General features: G+C 40.0%; 1 protein-coding gene across 1 annotated transcript in view; it reads right to left on the reverse strand.

Moving 5' to 3' along the window:
- Positions 1 to 17,726, reverse strand: part of slc4a1ap (solute carrier family 4 member 1 adaptor protein) — a 37,577-nt gene that overhangs the window by 6,138 nt on the left and 13,713 nt on the right. Inside the window, exons 5-13 of the mRNA XM_080850011.1 lie at positions 16,764 to 16,903; positions 14,977 to 15,137; positions 14,016 to 14,085; positions 13,661 to 13,850; positions 5,393 to 5,495; positions 5,178 to 5,292; positions 4,988 to 5,092; positions 4,136 to 4,215; positions 3,786 to 3,855 (exon numbers count right to left, since the gene is read on the reverse strand). Of these exons, the coding sequence (XP_080706137.1) occupies positions 3,786 to 3,855; positions 4,136 to 4,215; positions 4,988 to 5,092; positions 5,178 to 5,292; positions 5,393 to 5,495; positions 13,661 to 13,850; positions 14,016 to 14,085; positions 14,977 to 15,137; positions 16,764 to 16,903 (1,034 nt within the window). The remainder of the gene's footprint in view (positions 1 to 3,785; positions 3,856 to 4,135; positions 4,216 to 4,987; positions 5,093 to 5,177; positions 5,293 to 5,392; positions 5,496 to 13,660; positions 13,851 to 14,015; positions 14,086 to 14,976; positions 15,138 to 16,763; positions 16,904 to 17,726) is intronic.

The raw sequence follows: 17,726 nt of genomic DNA on the forward strand, positions 1-17,726 counted from the left end.
GGGCAAGTTCAAATCACTGAACGATCAGCTGGAAGGAATCGCACGTCAGCGAGCACAGCTTGCTAGCGAACACAAGTGGACTGACATGGGAAAGCTTCCATCTCAAGACGAACTGCTTCTAAAAACTTGGAATGAACTGCCCATTACATATCGCACATTGCAATATGTTAGTATTGCTGTGTCACCCATGTTCGGTTCCACTTATGCATGCGAGAAATCTTTCTCTCAAAATATAAAGACGAAGCTGCGCTCGCGTTTGAACGACGAAAGCCTCAATGCTTGCATGAAGCTTCACCTTACTGAATATGAGCCAGACTACAAGGCCATCAGCAAGTCTATGCAGCACCAGAAGTCGCATTAATCTCTGGTAGGCCTAATGTTCAATTTCGAGTGTTACGCTGTAACGTTGTTAACTTCTGTCATTTTCCATTGCCATGTACATTTCAAGTTACTAGTACAATAACTTTTAAAACTAGTAGAAAATGTATTTAAAAAAACTCTGTTGAATAAAAGTAACTGTTAGTTAAATATCCAAACTTTTTCTTGTAACTGTAACTGTTTTGTGGCTCTTCTGAGATAAAAAAATTAAAATATATGGTAAAAGTGGCTCTCCAGGCAAAAAAGGTTCCCGACCCTGGTCTATACCAACACACACACCTGTTTTGCAGAAGTAAGTCTCATATATACCCACACACACCTGTTCTGCAGACGTAAGTCTCATCTTTACACACACAAACACATGTTCTGCAGATGTAAGTCTCATCTATACACACACACACACACACACACCTGTTCTGCAGACGTAGGTCTCATCTATACACACACACACACACACACACACACACACACACACACACGTTCTGCAGATGTAGGTCTCATCTATACACACCAGAGCATGTGAGCGGAGCGGAGCGTGGAGCGGGTGGTGGAGCGGAGCGGAAGAAATAGGTTGGAGCGGGTTGGAGCGCAGAGCGGTTTTAAATTCAAAGGCCAGAGCGGGGATTTCACTCTGCTCCAGTCCGCTCCGATTTTAACTGCCTCTAGCGGCTTATATGTAGGTGGTTCACGTAGAATAGAATGGGTTTCAATGGGAGCATCCAAGCAACCTGATTGGATAAAACGCGTCACGTGAGACCCTTCCAACGCATCCAAGGTTTCCAAGGAAATGGAGGAGGGTGACAGAGTGCTGTTCAAGGTTGGTGCAGCCAAAAAAATAACCCTACCAACTCTTGTCAACATGTATTCATGATTATAACCATATACACGTATTGAACTAATTTGGGATGATTTCGTTTTTTATGAGTTATATCAGTGTCTGCATCAGAGGGAGCGGAGTTCTCCTGAAGTCAGTGGTTATCTTACATCTACCTATACCCAGTAAAAGTTACCTGTCCCAGCTAATTCTTTGTAACACCAGCGATTCATTTATTACATTTTACTCACTTTCCCTAATCATTTGTAATAAATACACCACTCTACATCGCAGTTTTCATCAGTGCCTGTTACCAACGATAGTTGTGCTAGTCTATCTTTATAACGTAGCTACGTTTCAGGCAGTGCTGTATGGAGTGGGCTAGATAGCTGTTTTTCATACCTGGTCGTAATTGATGACTCAAAGATGACTTGTTAACTGTCCTTGTACTGTTATCACATCTTCTAGTACCTTTTTACGATATTGGAATGAGTTTACGGGTATTTATCTAAGTGTACACTTTGTCAGTTGTAGCTTTGGGTAATCCTGCAGTTGTAGGCGATTAGCACACAAAACGTTCCTGCAAAGCGATGGGTCTGACGATAACTCAGATTTGTTTACAATTTTATTGGTACAGCAAGATAAACGTGACACTTTTCGGTCAAAAACTTGACAGTCATACTGGTTTAGGCCCATTATTATCAGCAGGTTAGGTGATATGACCGTCCGTTTGTCTGCATCATTTCGAGTAACTGAATGAGACTTGACACATGTATTGGTGACATCACTATATCAAACACCATATGTCCCAGGGCCCTGGCATAATTACATGAAGGGAAAATGTCAGAAAATAATTTCTCCTAAAAATTTGAGCGGAGCGTGGAGCGATTTCGCCGGAGCGGCAGGAAATTTAAGATGAGCGCGGAGCGGTTTTGAGCGGAGCGCCCTGGCACAACGTTGAGCTGCAGAGCGAATGAGCGGACATCCTCCTGAGCGGGGAGCGGGAATTGCGCTGCGCGGCGCTCCGCTCCGCTCACATGCTCTGATACACACACACACTCACAACCGATGCGAGGGACATGGTTGCACATTTCCCGGTGAAGACAACAAGAGGACACTGCAGACACTTGAATATTTCAATACGCTCTTCAGAAAGTGCAGGAACTGCTTTGGGACTACCATTGCAAGTAAACAACGGACACTAATTCTATCAAGTTTCCATTCTGTTTTGTATTACATTTTATCCAGTTTTTTATATTTTTTAAATAAATTATGATTCATAAAAATATGACTTGATTATTATTAATGAAATGTACTGTTGTAGTGCTATGTTAGCAATACACCCTCCAAATGAACCATTATTATTGGTATTGTATTCGTGTCTTACAACATCATCTGACTGAAAATAATTATGTTTTAGATATTATTTGTATGCTTGGGTCTTACAGGGTTAAGGGCAGTCATTGCAGGCTCCCTGGCAACCTTATAAGCATGAAGACTGGCCATGTGCAGTCTGTTCCTCACCGTCTGATCAGATATTTATCTGTGGTACCGTTGTGCAAATCTTGCCTGTAAATCTGGAAGAAAGCCTACGGTTCCTCAGTGAAGCAAGGATGAGGAACCGGTCTTCTTGGGGTGTTGTCTTCCTGGGACGGCCACTTCGTGGTCTGTCTTTGACTTCACCAGTCTCACAGAACTTGGTCCTAAGTTTGGAAATGGTACCAGAGCTGACACCAAAAAATGCTGACACTACTGCGTACTGGAACACCAGCTTCCAGTTGCCCTATTGCAAGGGCCTTATCCTGAATGTTTATGCTTGCATGTTTATGCTTGGAGCACACACACACACTCAACAAAGTGGCAGGACCCATGCACACAAGTGCTGTCAATTAGGTGCCACTCAGGTGCCAGTCACACACCTGTGACTGGCATATACCTGCCAGCACTTGAAGCTCAAAACAAGAGTGAATACCAACAGAAGAATATTGCAGGGGATTTTGGCACATTTTTTTAGGCCACTACCCACACATTAAGCTCTGTTGCTCATTCCACGAATCCTTACAAGTTGTACCTCGTTGTAAAGGTGACTAATCAGGCTTTCCAACGATATCAAATACAATACCAATTGGCATTATTGAAGGGGAGGAATAATCAGCCGAAAAAACGTTTTTCGAACTTTTTTTGAGGGGTTTAGATCACACATTTCTTGGCATGTGGCCAAACTTGCGAAATCTGCAGGGGTCAAATACTTATGGGGGCACATGAATAAACCAAAGGGGCCATGAGGCACCAAAATCATAGGGGCATTAGATGGCATACATAGACCCACCAGCAAATGGGCCAAAGTATAGCTGAAGAACGGTGTTGGATTTGGCATTCGGTCGTGGTGGTTGCGTGGTTGGTTAGCTCTGTCCTTCTCAAATAAGAACAATGCCAAGACTATTGTGAATCAAGACAGTAATCCTTACCCCTAGGACCTTTCCTTTGGATGTATTTTTTCTTTCTTTTTCACAAACAAAATATGAAGCCTTTATAATGTATCCCATGCACCGTCATAGTACAGTCACTGAGTAATAGATGCGGTTTCTGTTACCTGCTGGTGGTACCCAGACACAGTAGTCTGGGTCATCCTCAGGGTACTTAGCTGACAGGGTACTGGAGGGCTGTGATTAATAGAGAGTGCAGTAGAGAGAATACATACGTAGGTAAATATATAGAAAATGGCTATTATACTAAATGCTGCAGGCAGCAAAAAATATAGAGCCAATAAAACTGTAATGGAACAGTAATCAGTACACTACCAGCAACCACTCAAAAACTCATTTAATGCTAAATCAGTACAACGGTAACTTAAACAGGCAATGGTTAAATACATTCTGCCAGGAATTTGGTCAAGCAACAACTGTTAGGAGCACCTGGTACAATTGCCTAGAAGATGCTTACCCTGGAAGGGCCGATAACCTTCCCTTTACTCTTCTTTGGAATTTGTTTTGTTGGTGCCTCCAAATCTTCTTTTTTAGAGTCTGCAAAAGTGAAAAAGTCAAGGTAACAGGGTGCTCATCTCACTCTTTTAACAGAAACAAGGTTTCTAGTTAAAGTCACAGAGCTAGACTGTGTGCAAACACACACACACACACACACACACACACACACAACACTATTTGATAAGCCTTGCTAACTCGACAATCATTTTGTTGAGATGTGAGCAAATGCCAAGTACAGCATACATCCAAATTCAATTAGAACATATATTAAAAATTCTAAATTCTATCTTCAGCAGTTTTTGAGATATTGAAACGGAAAAAATGTCATGAAATTTGGAAAGCATCCCATAAAAAAATTGTAATTTTTGCCAAAACAGTTGACAAGCTATTGTCCAAAACGTGCTTTGAGCCGAGCCCACTTGCAGGAAGGGACACACCCACCTATACATTCATTTCCATGAAAATAATGGTTCTGCATGCAAATAGAACTTTAAAGATGCAGGTGTTCTGTAGCAATGTGTTACTTTCAAGTTACACTGAATTTCCTGGAAATAGATGCACAAAACACTTTGCCAATGACAGCAGTTTAGGGATAGCCCATTCAATTCAATGGAACTTTTTGCAACATTCTGAGAAGCCGTTTAAGAAGAAAATCAGTTAAAGGGCAAAATAAACTGACAAGTCACCCAGAAATGGGGTGAAGAAGGGAGAGAGGAGAGAGAGAGCATGGGGGACGGACTGAGAGATGGCTACATGTTGCTATTTGTCTTATGGCCCGACATTGACAGTTCATTGAAAGTTTAACACTTACCTGGATCAGGCCTGATTGTGTCTTCTGGGTAATGATGTTGTTCCTTCTCAACTGGGTCAGACATAGGCATGTCATTGGTCTTATTATTTCCCCTTAATATAGACACTGAAAAAGTAGTCAAGATGTTAGCTGAAGGATGATCACAGTAACCAAAATGACAGCAAGCTTGTTTTAACTGGGATTAGATTACAATTGTCCTGCTGATCCTGCTCCATGTCCTCTTCTTCTTCCTCCTCGGCCCCCGGAAGAGTCTCCTTCATGTTGAAGAGCTCCAGGGGTAGATTTGCTCGCTTTGGGGGCACTTTCTGATGAGACATAGAGCAAATAAGTGAGGGAGAGTCAGACAAATAGATACCAATGGACAGACTGATACGTAAGGTATTCACACAACTGAGGGAGCTTTACCCCGATGGTTCCAGTTTTCAGTCTGAACTTGCTCCCCCCCTTCATGGCCCCAAACATGGGGAAAGTTGTTTTTTTGGGCTTCTCTTGGTTAGATGAGCTTCCACTGGACCAGTAAAGTAAAAAAAGACATGAATGTACAACCTACTGTATATCATTTCACAACTATTTCACGCCTTTACCCCTTTCTTTGAAAAGATATTTGGATGTCAATGACAAGGATGGGGAACAATCCCTTATTTGTCTACAGGTGCTACAGTCAGATGTGATGGGTCATATACACAAAAAAATGTTGCAGTTCATAAGTAAGTCATCATCATCATAGGAATGCAAAAGCTCATTAAAGCCTACATCAATGAGGTCATACACAAATATGAATATCACCAAAAATGATTTAAAATTATTATTTAATACACCAATATTTTTTTGAATTAGACAACATCATTAACAATTTGTGATTTAACGGATTCCATTCCTATTTTTAATTCAAAATATCAAAACTATTATTAAATTGTATAAAGTTAAAACTTATAAAAGTGATGATGTTAAAAAAGTGAGTTTTTTTAAATGTACCAAGGCTGTCACTGGAACGGACAACTCAAGGTAGATCATTCCACCACTGAGATACCACAAACGGGTCTTGACTGCGCGAAAAGAAGAGAGAAGGCAAAGACAACTGACGCTCATTAAGCTGGTGCCGATTCAGTGGCTGTGCTTTAGGCCAGAGTGAGGGACTTTTCCTAGCAGCTACAGGGAGCCAGTTAAGGGTGACCAGGTGTCCTCTACATGTGTCCTCTTAGGCTGATCAAAGACCAAACATGAATCATTTGACAGTGGTTCTAAAATCTTATTTTTGTGTTAGTCAAATTCCTATAAAAATAGTTTTTAACTTCTGATGGAATATGTGCAAAGCATACACTGAACCACAGTGATGAACGGTTTTGGTCACTTGAGGTAATACTCTAAGTCAGTCTGGTCACCTTACTCTAAGTCAGTCTTGGGAATGATATAAGCATAAAAGCTTTGTTACTCCATTGATATGTACTAAAAAGCCATCTAACATTGATGACAAAATTACAAGTTCAGTGTGCAATGACCTTTGAAAAAAAAAAAAAGGTGTGTCAACATCTTTGCTCAGTACAATGGTCCCCCCACACCCCATCCTAAGACGAAGCCTCTTCAAAAGGAATGTCATGTAGACAAGAACATGACAAAAGAAACTAAAATAGCAGAAACAAAAACATATTTTTTTCACAACAGTTCATCTCAAGACCAAACACAGTACACAAGACTATATACCGGTTTGGTAAAAATTATTTTAACTCTCATAAGAAGAATTATTATTATTATTATAATTTTTTTTTTTGCAGACGCTAACAGAGCTACTGGTCATTTTCATTCGGCATTGCATATAGGAAATGCGGAATAGCTGCGAAAAGCGAATTATTCTGAGATGGCTCATGTTACCATGGAAACTTGCTTGGTTTAGCAGCTGCTGCATATCAGATATGGCTAACAGAAAAGTTGTCATTTTTCTCAATGATGGTCAATTATTAGTAGTTTAAGAAGCACTATTTCAGTATATCAAAAAGAATGGGCTGTGGGAGCATAAGAACAGTAAGCGTCTAGCACAGACATGGGCAAAGTACGGCCCATTGGGCTTTTTATTCTGGCCCACCAAATATAATATTATTATTAAATTAAATGTAACCTTTCGCCTGTAATGGCATGACAACAAGGTGGAGTACCGAGCTCTGGTACAGAGTTTTGTAGGTTTTGTAGCTCAACATCAAGAAGACCAAAGAGCTGGTGGTGGACTACCGGTGGAGCAGGAAGAGGGCCCCGACCCCTATCATCATCCGAGGGGAGGAGGTGGAGGCGGTGGACAATTACAAGTTCCTAGGTGTACATATTAATAACAAACTGGACTGGACTGACAACACAGAGGCCCTTTACAGGAAGGGGCAGAGCGCCTTGTTCTTCCTGAGGCAGGTCCTTTAAAGTTTGCAATGCTGCAGATGTTCTACCAGTCTGTAGTAGCCAGTGTCCTCTTTTTTGGCGTGGTGTGTTGGGGGGGTAACATCAACACCAGGGAGGCAAACAAATTAAACAAGCTGGTAAAGAAGGCTGGCTCCGTGGTGGGAGTTAAACTTGATAAACTGGAGGCAGTTGCGGAGGAGAGGACGAGGAGGAAGCTGGACGCTATCCTGAGGAACCCCTCCCATCCCCTCTATGAGGAGCTACTGCAGATGGGGAGCACGTTCAGCCACAGACTGATCCCTCCTCGGAACACCACAAAGCGCCTTGGCCAGTCCTTCGTGCCAGTAGCCATTAGACTTAGACTACAACCAAACCAATCAAACATAAGTTTTATATAATATTTATATAATTTGTCTATAATTAGCTACTTTGTCTATTTATTTTATCTATTTATTTATTTTATTTCTTATTCAAATTTGTATTATTATAATTGTTTTGATGATAATGTATATAGATAATTGATTACTATTCCCACTACCCTGCTGCTTTGGCAATTGAATTTCCCGCACGCGATTAATAAAAGTTTATCCTAGTTTATCCTATCCTAATGCCCCCATATTTCCCCGCTAAATGGCGCATGATCTCGCAATGCATGTGTGGGCCGTAGCGCCATTTTCAGGGTTTTTTACATTGCTGAGATAGATACGGTGCTCCCTTTGTCCTGTGAGCCCTTCTGTTAAATGAGCAGATCACGGAAACGAAAAGTGGACAATGAGTGCCGAGTGTTTAACACGGAGTGGACAACAAAATAACTTTTCACTGGATGCCAATCGAAGGCTGTATGCCTGATATGTCTCGGTTTTCAAGGAGTACAACATCAGCCGTCACTAAAGCTAGCTTTGTTTATCGTTTCCATGGTAACATGAGCCATCCCAGAAGAATTCGCTTTTCTGTCGGCAATTGACCGATCGCCAGGGCTCCGCCCCCTAGTTATTGTTGCTACGTCCGACACAATTCACGGAACTGTCCACCTAAAAGCCATGTCTGTACGGGTACGAGCGCTATAACTGTCAGTATGAGTGATGATTTTTGGAGTAACACCTCCGTGGTATCCTCCAGATCAAGCCAAAAGGGACTGCAATATGCAGTGGAAGGATGTATCCAAAATATTAAGATCAACAACGAAGTGGACACAACAATAATTGAAGCAAAGGCATACAGGTCTCAATAAAAAAAAAAAAAATCGAAACCCTACGACCTCTTCATTGAAATGCAACCAGCACAACCTTGTAGACTAGTCATGTTATTTCACCACTGGGTAAGATCTGTATATAATATTTCAAGCTAGCTAATAACCTCCAAAGATTATTCTTATTATTTATTCCGTCTCTGGCGAAAGACTCTGGAGGTATGTAGCTAGCTAGGATGGTGACTATCCATCAATGCAATGTTGATGTTACCGTCAGTAAAACATTTTGTAAATGTGCACACTGGCGATTGCGAACGCCAGCAGCATACATACAAAGTGTTCGTTAAAAGTTCTGTTCAATGTTGTATCAAGCATAAATACAAACTACAAAGTGTTCGTTAAAAGTTTTGTTCAATGCTGGCGTTTGCTATCAATAGCCCTGACAGCTATGCGTGCATTCATACAGACAGTAACATTTGACATTTAGACGGTCACATACATTAACATTTATATTTTTTAACATGAAGACTTTAGTTGGAGACTAGTTATGTTATTTTAGTGGTAATAATGCAAGTATTCATGAACCATAACTGTTTGGGGAATTTTTCTCAACTAGATAGTTAGCCATCATACCTAGCGATAGCTAGCTGGCAGCAAGCAGTTAATTTACTTTGGAGCAGACATATGTGCATTTTGCGATATATTGAGTTGGGTGTGGGGTGACCACACTGTTTAATCCACAGCTGGCACCTTTGAGCCTGTGTTTTGGGCTTTGGGGAAGCAGAAAAAAACGACGTATCCCTCTAATCTCTCAGGGTACCTCATGTCATACCTACAAGTCCCGTAGACACACTGTTTAACCATGCTGCTCAGACCTCAAAAGTTGTCGGACCTTCTTCTCTTAGCAGCGGTTGCTAAGGTATGATTGGACAAGGGCCGTTCTAGGGAGGAGTTTCGCGATCGGTCAATTTCTGATGCAGCATTATATGAAGGTAGGAAAACGGAGGGTAAAGAAAAATTGTGCACATGTAAAACGATATGTAAGGGATAATTCTCCAAAAATAATTCCCGACGGGGCGAACAACACCCCGACGTGACCGACGGACAATACATTATCCCGCTTATTATACGGTTACTTGCCAAAAACGATAGAAGACATTCCTCCAACATACCTCTTTTTAATGATTTAGTTGCCGTTTCATGTTTAGAAATAAATAGTTCTTCAAGCAAATAGAACTTTGAAGTTTCAGGTGTTGCATAGCAACCCATTACTTGCTGACTTCAAATAACTGTCTACTGTTGCGTTAAAATGACTGGACTTCTGGCGGAATGATATGAAAGAGGTGAATTAGAAGTTCAAAACCCGTTGCCAATGACAGCGGTCATTATCTTTTCGCAGCGGTATGTTAGCAGGAATTAATGTTAGGTATGACGTAGGGATGGCCCATTGAAATCAACGGTACTTTTTGGAACATTCTGAGACCGCCACTTTTCTGCACAGATGTAGGAGTACATTTAACTGTCAGGTGAATAATTGCAAGTTACATTTACAGCATTTTGTTTTCTGAGCGTAAATTGCCCTCGAGTAACGTCAGGCTAAATGAGGGCTAGCAACTATGTTGCTTAAAGAACGCTAGCTAGCGAGAGTTGTGTTGCTGCAGTTTGAAACGATTAGCAGCGTGAGCTGTTTCATATCATATTTTATTAACTTTTCATGGACATGCCGCTTTTGATTCTCTTTTGCACGCTCCGGCTGGTGTTATGCTAATTCTAATTTTATCAAGGCATTGTCAGACACGTAGGACGTTGTTTACAGTAGCAACTATGCTCCAATGCGGCCAGGTTATGTTCTCTTTCAGTTTTTCACTCGTGCTCATTGACTGCATCTCATGCATTTAGTTTGAGCTGCCTGTGAATGCTGAGGTCAAGGTCGAGCTCGAGCATTGCACAGACTCATAGTGAGGCGATCGTTGTTTCATCTGCTTGTGATTACATTGAAAGACTAGCCTAAGCTGCAGCATTTTATTTTCTTCTAGAATGCATCACTTTGTTGGATTTGTCAAGAGCAACGAAGTCGAAGTTGTGCCATCAAAATGGCTCAATGGGGACAAAAGTTTCTGGCCTCCATGCAAAACAATAGCTGCCCCGCAAGGCTGCGCAAAGACAAGATGAACCCACCTCTTTGTGGGCTCTGTACAAAATACGAGTGCTTTATTCTCATGGTATAGTAATTCTTTTACCCTGTTAGTTATTAATGTTTTCTTAATGAAATAGCAAGCATTAATCCTCCCATCTTAACCTAATCTGTAGCGTCTTGTATTTATGCTAACAGAATCATATGAACATGCCCTGGCCAAGTTGCCTGTGGCAACGTACAGTCTGATCTGCAAACAGAAGCAGAAGATGACAGTGTTCCTGAGTTCCTGAAGAGAAAGAATCGGTAATGAGCCATACAGCACAGTGAGATTCAAATCCATCTGTGTTTTTGCTTAATCAGATTTGCCCTATTTTGGGATTAATCACGGGTGGCAAAGGGTTGAACTTGTAATCAGTTTTAGAGTGATAATGTGGTGATATCTATTTTCTCTTATATTTTATTAGAACACTCCACGAGAACAGAATGTGCAAAACACATGTTTCTGGGGAGGCGATGGCTACACGTAAGTATTCTATAATGGTGGACTGTTAACAGTAATGTATGTATGAATGTTGCTTCTACCAATGTCTTTATCTTTTCTTTTTGCAGCTATTCTCAGGGAGATATTGATCCAGTTGAACTCCCTGAAGGAACAGCAGACGCTCATTCTGGTTCAGCTAAAAAGACTCTCAAGCACTCACCCACACACTGATGCACTGCCTACTATGGCAAATTTTAAACTTCCACTTTCCACCCAGGAAGACCTGTCTAGCCTGGGGGAGCTTTTAAGGAACCCAGAGGAAAGAAAGAAATTGGTGAGCAAAATATGATTTTCTAAATAGTGTGACCAGACCTAATTGTTGAATAATCACAAACTAATCATTCAGTCAGTAATGAGTAGTGAGATACATGCTTTTCTTTTAGACCACACACCTTGGAATTGTAGGAGGCCTTACTGTGAAGGAGACTGTGTGGCGTATTATGGCGCGAACGATGACAACAACATTTGCAAAGGCAGTGAACTGGAGCGGTGGGAATGAAAAAACAGCCTTCAAAAGCACGACATTGAAGTGTGTGGTAATAGGTAAGCTATAGCTACTAAGTTACTTTAATTATTGCAGACATGGGAGTGCATAATTCATCAGCATGAATCGCATGTAGCACTCTCTTTTGCTTCTTGTTTGTTTGTGCTCAGATGCCGTAAGAAGAGATGTTATGACTAAAGACGCTACGGACAAGGACATTGAGCGATTTATCACCCGCTGGCTCCAACTGGCCTCTGATCGGGATGGAGGTCGGAGGGATTTCTGAAATGGCACACTGCCATACTACATACTGTATAGATGCAACATAACCAGCACACATTCTCTTGATTCAAAACGACACTTCCCAGCAGTATGCCATTTCAGAAATAGCAATTGATGATACTGACTTTTTTTTTATGAGCAGGTGTGTGGATAAGCCAGCCCGTTTCAGTTTCCGTAGAAAGAAGAGCCTCTTCTGGGCCCTCTTTACCAGATTGGAGACGTTAGTTGCCCATGTTAGTTCCTTGGAATTTAACAGAGTCCACCCTCTCCACTTCTTCCCCGTTGATGGTAAGTGGGGTCTGCGTGGTCATCTTGGGCCTCCTAAAGTCCACAATGAGCTCATTTGTTTTTGCTGTGTTTAGGACCAGATTGTTGTCCACACAAAACTCTGCCATGTGTTCGATCTCCTGCCTATAATGGCACTCGTTGTTGTTACTAATGAGCCCCACCACAGTGGTGTCATCGGCGAACTTGATTATGGTGTTGGATGAGTGTATAGACACGCAGTCATGGGTGAAAAGTGTGTAGAGGGCTCAATGATGGTAAATTATTATTAGGTAAAGAAGCAATATTGTGAATTCCTATAGTGCATTGCCACGCCGTATTGAAATTACTGGAAAAACAAAAGTGTTTTTATTTTTGTATTAAATGACGTGTCGACTATAAAAATCCACGTCGACCATTTTTCACAATCTTGCAGAGGCTTGATTGATATTTTGAGTTACTAATAAAACTTTATTTGCACTTTCTCTTTACTTTTAAAAGCATATACACTTTTTATGTATTTATTATGATGATTACATTTGTATTAACTTGTTACTCATTTTAACATTTTGAATCATTATTTAAATTTATGGAAATAATCGTTAGATTAGTCGATTAATTGAGAAAATAGTCGATAGATTAATCGATTACCAAAATTATCGTTAGTTGCAGCCCTACTAATAAGTAGTTTTTGCTGCAGTAGCTTGCTGTTTGATTGTTGAACAGTTCTTAGTTTATAGACAGTAAGCTAAGCCTGGCTAAGCCCCATGTCACCTGTCTAATGTAAACCAATTCAGAAGTGAACATTCAAGATTCATGTCCTAATTCGGGAATATGCATAATTTGCAAAATTGTTTTCTCTGCTTGAGGTGAACTGTTTCAGATGAACTTTAATGATATATTTTCTTTATTCATAGACTGTTTCTGTTGAAAAAAAATGTCCCCCATTTATTTTATCAAGGCTAAAACAGGCCTTCCATGTTCCTGTTTTTACTGTCTCAAAGAGAATGTGTTTCATTCGTCTCTGGGTTTAATGTTTTGACATGAAGCTATGAAATACAATATAATCCAACTGTTACACATATCTTGACCGAAATGTTTAGATTAGTATGAAGTGGTGTTCACTAGTTTTTCTTATTTTGTCACTTGTGCTCCATTAGTCTTATGTTTTAGTGGTGGTGGATTTTACCTGGCATCTAAACAATCAGAATTCACTTTGGAGGGAATTGTTTTTAGATGTACATGTGAATGTAGTCTAACTTGATATGAAGGGTCAATTTAGAGCCTGTTTGTATGTATGTATATACTGTATATACTGTATATATATATATATATATATATATATATGCGTGTGTGTGAATATATGTGGAGGTATGGCAGCCAAAGCCACTCACCATGTCTGCAGAGAGGGAAGTTGAGTGGGCCGTGTAAGATCTACCAGTCTGTGCAGGCGTTGGGCCTCCTTGCGAAGCTCAGCCATATGAATATGCAGCTTCTTCCTTTCCACTCCATCCAGTTTGCTCTCACTACACACCACATTCATAAAGGCATCCAGGGAGTCATCGGATGAAGTCTTGGCACCACCTGCATCCACATTTACACAGAATAGAGAGAGCCAAGCTGTATTAACTAGAGTGCACAAATGTGATGAAATTAGCATTAGTAAGAACCTTGCTGCCATGATATATTATTATATAAAGTGTTATGATAAACCACTAAATCAAAAGAATATAATATTGCCCAGCTCACTTTTCCCTGAAGAGTGGAGTTTGATCTCTGTCTCTGTTATCCCTCTCTCCACCTCAGCCAACTTCAAGGTCTAAAACAGAAGCAGAGAAGTCAGCCCAAGACTTTGACAAAATCTTTTCAACACAGACATTAAATAACCTGTTAGACAATCGTTATTCACTTCAATTGCGTGACAATTACATTAAATTCTCACAACCCTAAATAAATGATATAATATTAAGGACACACTTATAAACATTCAGTTGTTTGTGGATGAACATGCATGAACTTTTAAATCGGACATGCGCTTTAGCATTATTGTGTGTAGCTCATTAACACAAACATAAGTTCATTTTCACACTAGAGACCCAATTTATTAACAGTTCAAATAACATGGCAAATATTCCATGTGGCATAATCCCAAATCAATGAGAGAAACTCAATCTGTGACAGCCACTGAAAAAAAACTAAATATCCTTAATATATCAGAGAAGAATAATATCATTAGAGCCTAATGTACAACACGGTTGTCTTGACATATTTTCCCAACATTTTTTAAAAAGTGTCAACAAATGTAATTTTAATCTTTTACGGCAAAATGGCACTAGGACTGATATGTTGTCGAGCCAAACCCAAAACAAAATGGACAGCAATACACCAATCAACATGCACCCAACTGGAGCCAGCAAAATGAACAAATTATTCACCGTACTAGTAGCTGTTAGAACACTCAACTGTGTTATTTAGAAGATATTGCTAAAGAGGCAAATTCATATTTTTTAAAAGGGGATTTGAAGGTGTTTGAAGTAATCATGGCAGTTGGCCAGCTTTTAGTGAAACTGAGAAGCTGGAAGGGAATAGTCTCTCAGTTCTATAACTACAGGTTGTACAACTGCAAACATGTGCCATTTCTATGAGTCAAAATGCAAAAAACTAATGGGACAGATTCAGCTTCAGAAGAAAAATGTTAAGAAGAGCTCACCAGTGTTTCATAGGAATCTGGCCGATCATCAACCTTTCCTAGCCTCTTCATGCGTTCTTTCCTCTTCTTTTCCACAGTGCCAGTCCGATCCAGGAAGGCGTCGTCATCGCTATCATAAAAGTCCTCATCCTCCCAGTTTTTCTTTTTTCTCTTGCGGGAAACTGAGTAAGGGAACACAAAAGCCTTAACCTCCAGCAGTCAGAGCAAGATTCAGGCACTTCTGTGGTTCTGACATGCTGGGAGTATTTTGTAAATGTAAGCAATTTTAAGCTGTTGATCCAAAGACAAATTTATCTTGTTTGAATTCAGCACACAATTAGGTACAATAATATTTAAATAGTATGCTTGTCATATGTATTTTTCTCTAAAATCACTTTGAAATTATAATCACCACAGTGAAGAAGTGTTTGGTCACTTGAGGTAATTCTCTATGGTCTTGAGTATGCTATAAGCATAGTAGCTGGTAATATGAAGAAATAATCGCCATCTAACATTTATGACCCAGTCATTGTAGTATCAGAAGGTATCAAGGGTGGGTGTTTAAGCTGAAATACCTGGATATTTGACAAATTTCAGGTTCTTTTCAAACAGTCATTTTATTTGTCAGTGTATTAATCAAATGGAAAACACCATCTCAACGCTATTATCAAGTTGGTGTGACAATGTGGTGCAAGGATTGGATTTGAGATCTCAGACAAAACTGATTTTGTAATTTTTAGCAACAGTAGCCTGTGAATTACTAAGAGAGGTCGATGGTGCCAGTTTTCTACAGAGTCAGTAATTTCTTTTAGAACTTAAAATCAGCCCTGTTTAGAGGGTCTACAATAGAAAACTAAATACTTCAAGTCCAGTTGCACATCCGTACTTAGGATACACACGTTGTACTGCCAGCTTAAAGCACCAGTAAGGAGTTCTGGTCTGTAACTAACAAGCTTACAATCTAAGAGACATACATAAACCTTCCAAATTCAACCAACAGCCAAGCTGGCACTGACAAATCTGGTCAGCAGGATCACTGGTGAGTTGTGGTGATTTAGCCGGCGCAGTGAAATTGACATTACCGCATCATGGTGTTCCGGCCCACACACAACTACATAGTGCGCAACCTGGATGTCTGGTGGAAACACCACATGTGTTTAGGGTCCTTAAAGCAGCACGACGGATCAATAGCTATTCGCTAACGGTATGCTAGCAGCTAAAACTAACGAAATCTCTTGAAAATGTGCTGACTTTGACAATATGACAAATTAGTTACTCAACGACTGTCCTTACACAGTCAAACATCAAGCAAGTGCAACACATGACAAAGCAAGACGGCAAAATAAGCTACTTACTAGTTTGGCAGAAAGTAAACAAGTCAGGCTGCCGGGCTGCGGCAGGCAAAACTACAGAACGCAGTTATATGCCTATGGACCCTGGTATGGCAATGGCACGGAGGCGATTCTCCATATTAAAAGTCATTGAAGCGCCCCATTTTTTTTTAAGCTGTTATTTTAAGGTTAAACTGCTTATCCTAACCCTAATCCTGAAGTATAATTGTTGCATAATGGGGCTTTAATATGAATTTGAAGATGAACCCAAAACTAGTTGCCTACATAAACATACCTCAAAAGTCACAAGTGTTTGCATAGTGCTGCTTTAAAAATTCATAATTTGCACATTAACTCAAATATAGGCAAAAGGTGTTTCATTCTTCAAAGTTTCAGAGAACCAAACAAAAAAACCTAGGAGTCTGACACTGATTGGTAAGTTAAACCAAAGCAAGCACGCTGGCTGTGAAAACTCACTTGCTTCTTGCCTGAGCAGACCTCGGGCTTCCAGGATACGGCAAGCCTCCAGGGAACACTGGATAGATGCCTCCTTCTTTTTTCCTGTGTGAGTAACCTCAGCAACCAGTTGCCTGCCATTAACGTCATCCACAGGCAGGCTGTGTGTGAGAGTAGGAAATAGAAAAATTAAGCAAACAAACAGTACTTAGCAGTAGAGGAGTGGTGGCTCAATTTATGTTTGATGAATAACATTGAAAAATCTACCCCATTGGAATACAAAAAAAAAAAACATTTGCCTCAAACTAGCAAGCTAACTAGCAGCCAGTCAAAGTTCTTTCACTGTTTCCATCTATAATTGAGAAAAATGCAGGTATAAGTTCTGAAAAAAAAAAAGACTTGAAGGATTTGTACTGTGAATTGTTACCTCATTCTTGGGGTGTAAATTAAACCAGCCTTTTTGTATTACTCATGTGTGTGTTTTGTAGGGCTGAACAATGAATTGCTTTTGCGATAAAATTGAGATATTATAAAGCGCAATTTTCTAAACGCAACTTGCGCGATTACAACGTGGTCTTAAAAAATAAGTAGAATTTGTGTTTTTCTTAATATGATAAGTTTTAAAAGTGCATGCCTTCTGTTTATACTCACAATGACTTTGTTTAAATTACTTAAATGCACAGTGGTAAAGCCACCGATTTGTTGTTCTTGTTTCTGTAAAGAGCAGTTAAAAAAATAAGTTAAATGTGGGAAAGAATATTTTACACTAAACATATCTAATATTGTGTTAGTCAAATATAAATAATTCATTACGTTTTGTTGAAAAAAAAGAGGATTACATAAAAATCGCATATTAGATCGCAATTGCAATATTGGGGGACAAAAACGCAATTAGATAATTTTCCCAAATCGTTGAGGCCTAGTTTTTCGTTATTGTTTTGTTATTGTGACTCATGTGTGTTTATCTTCTTTACATGACCATAT

The sequence above is a fragment of the Sprattus sprattus genome, assembly GCF_963457725.1.
Source record: "Sprattus sprattus genome assembly, chromosome: 13".
Taxonomy (NCBI): domain Eukaryota; kingdom Metazoa; phylum Chordata; class Actinopteri; order Clupeiformes; family Clupeidae; genus Sprattus; species Sprattus sprattus.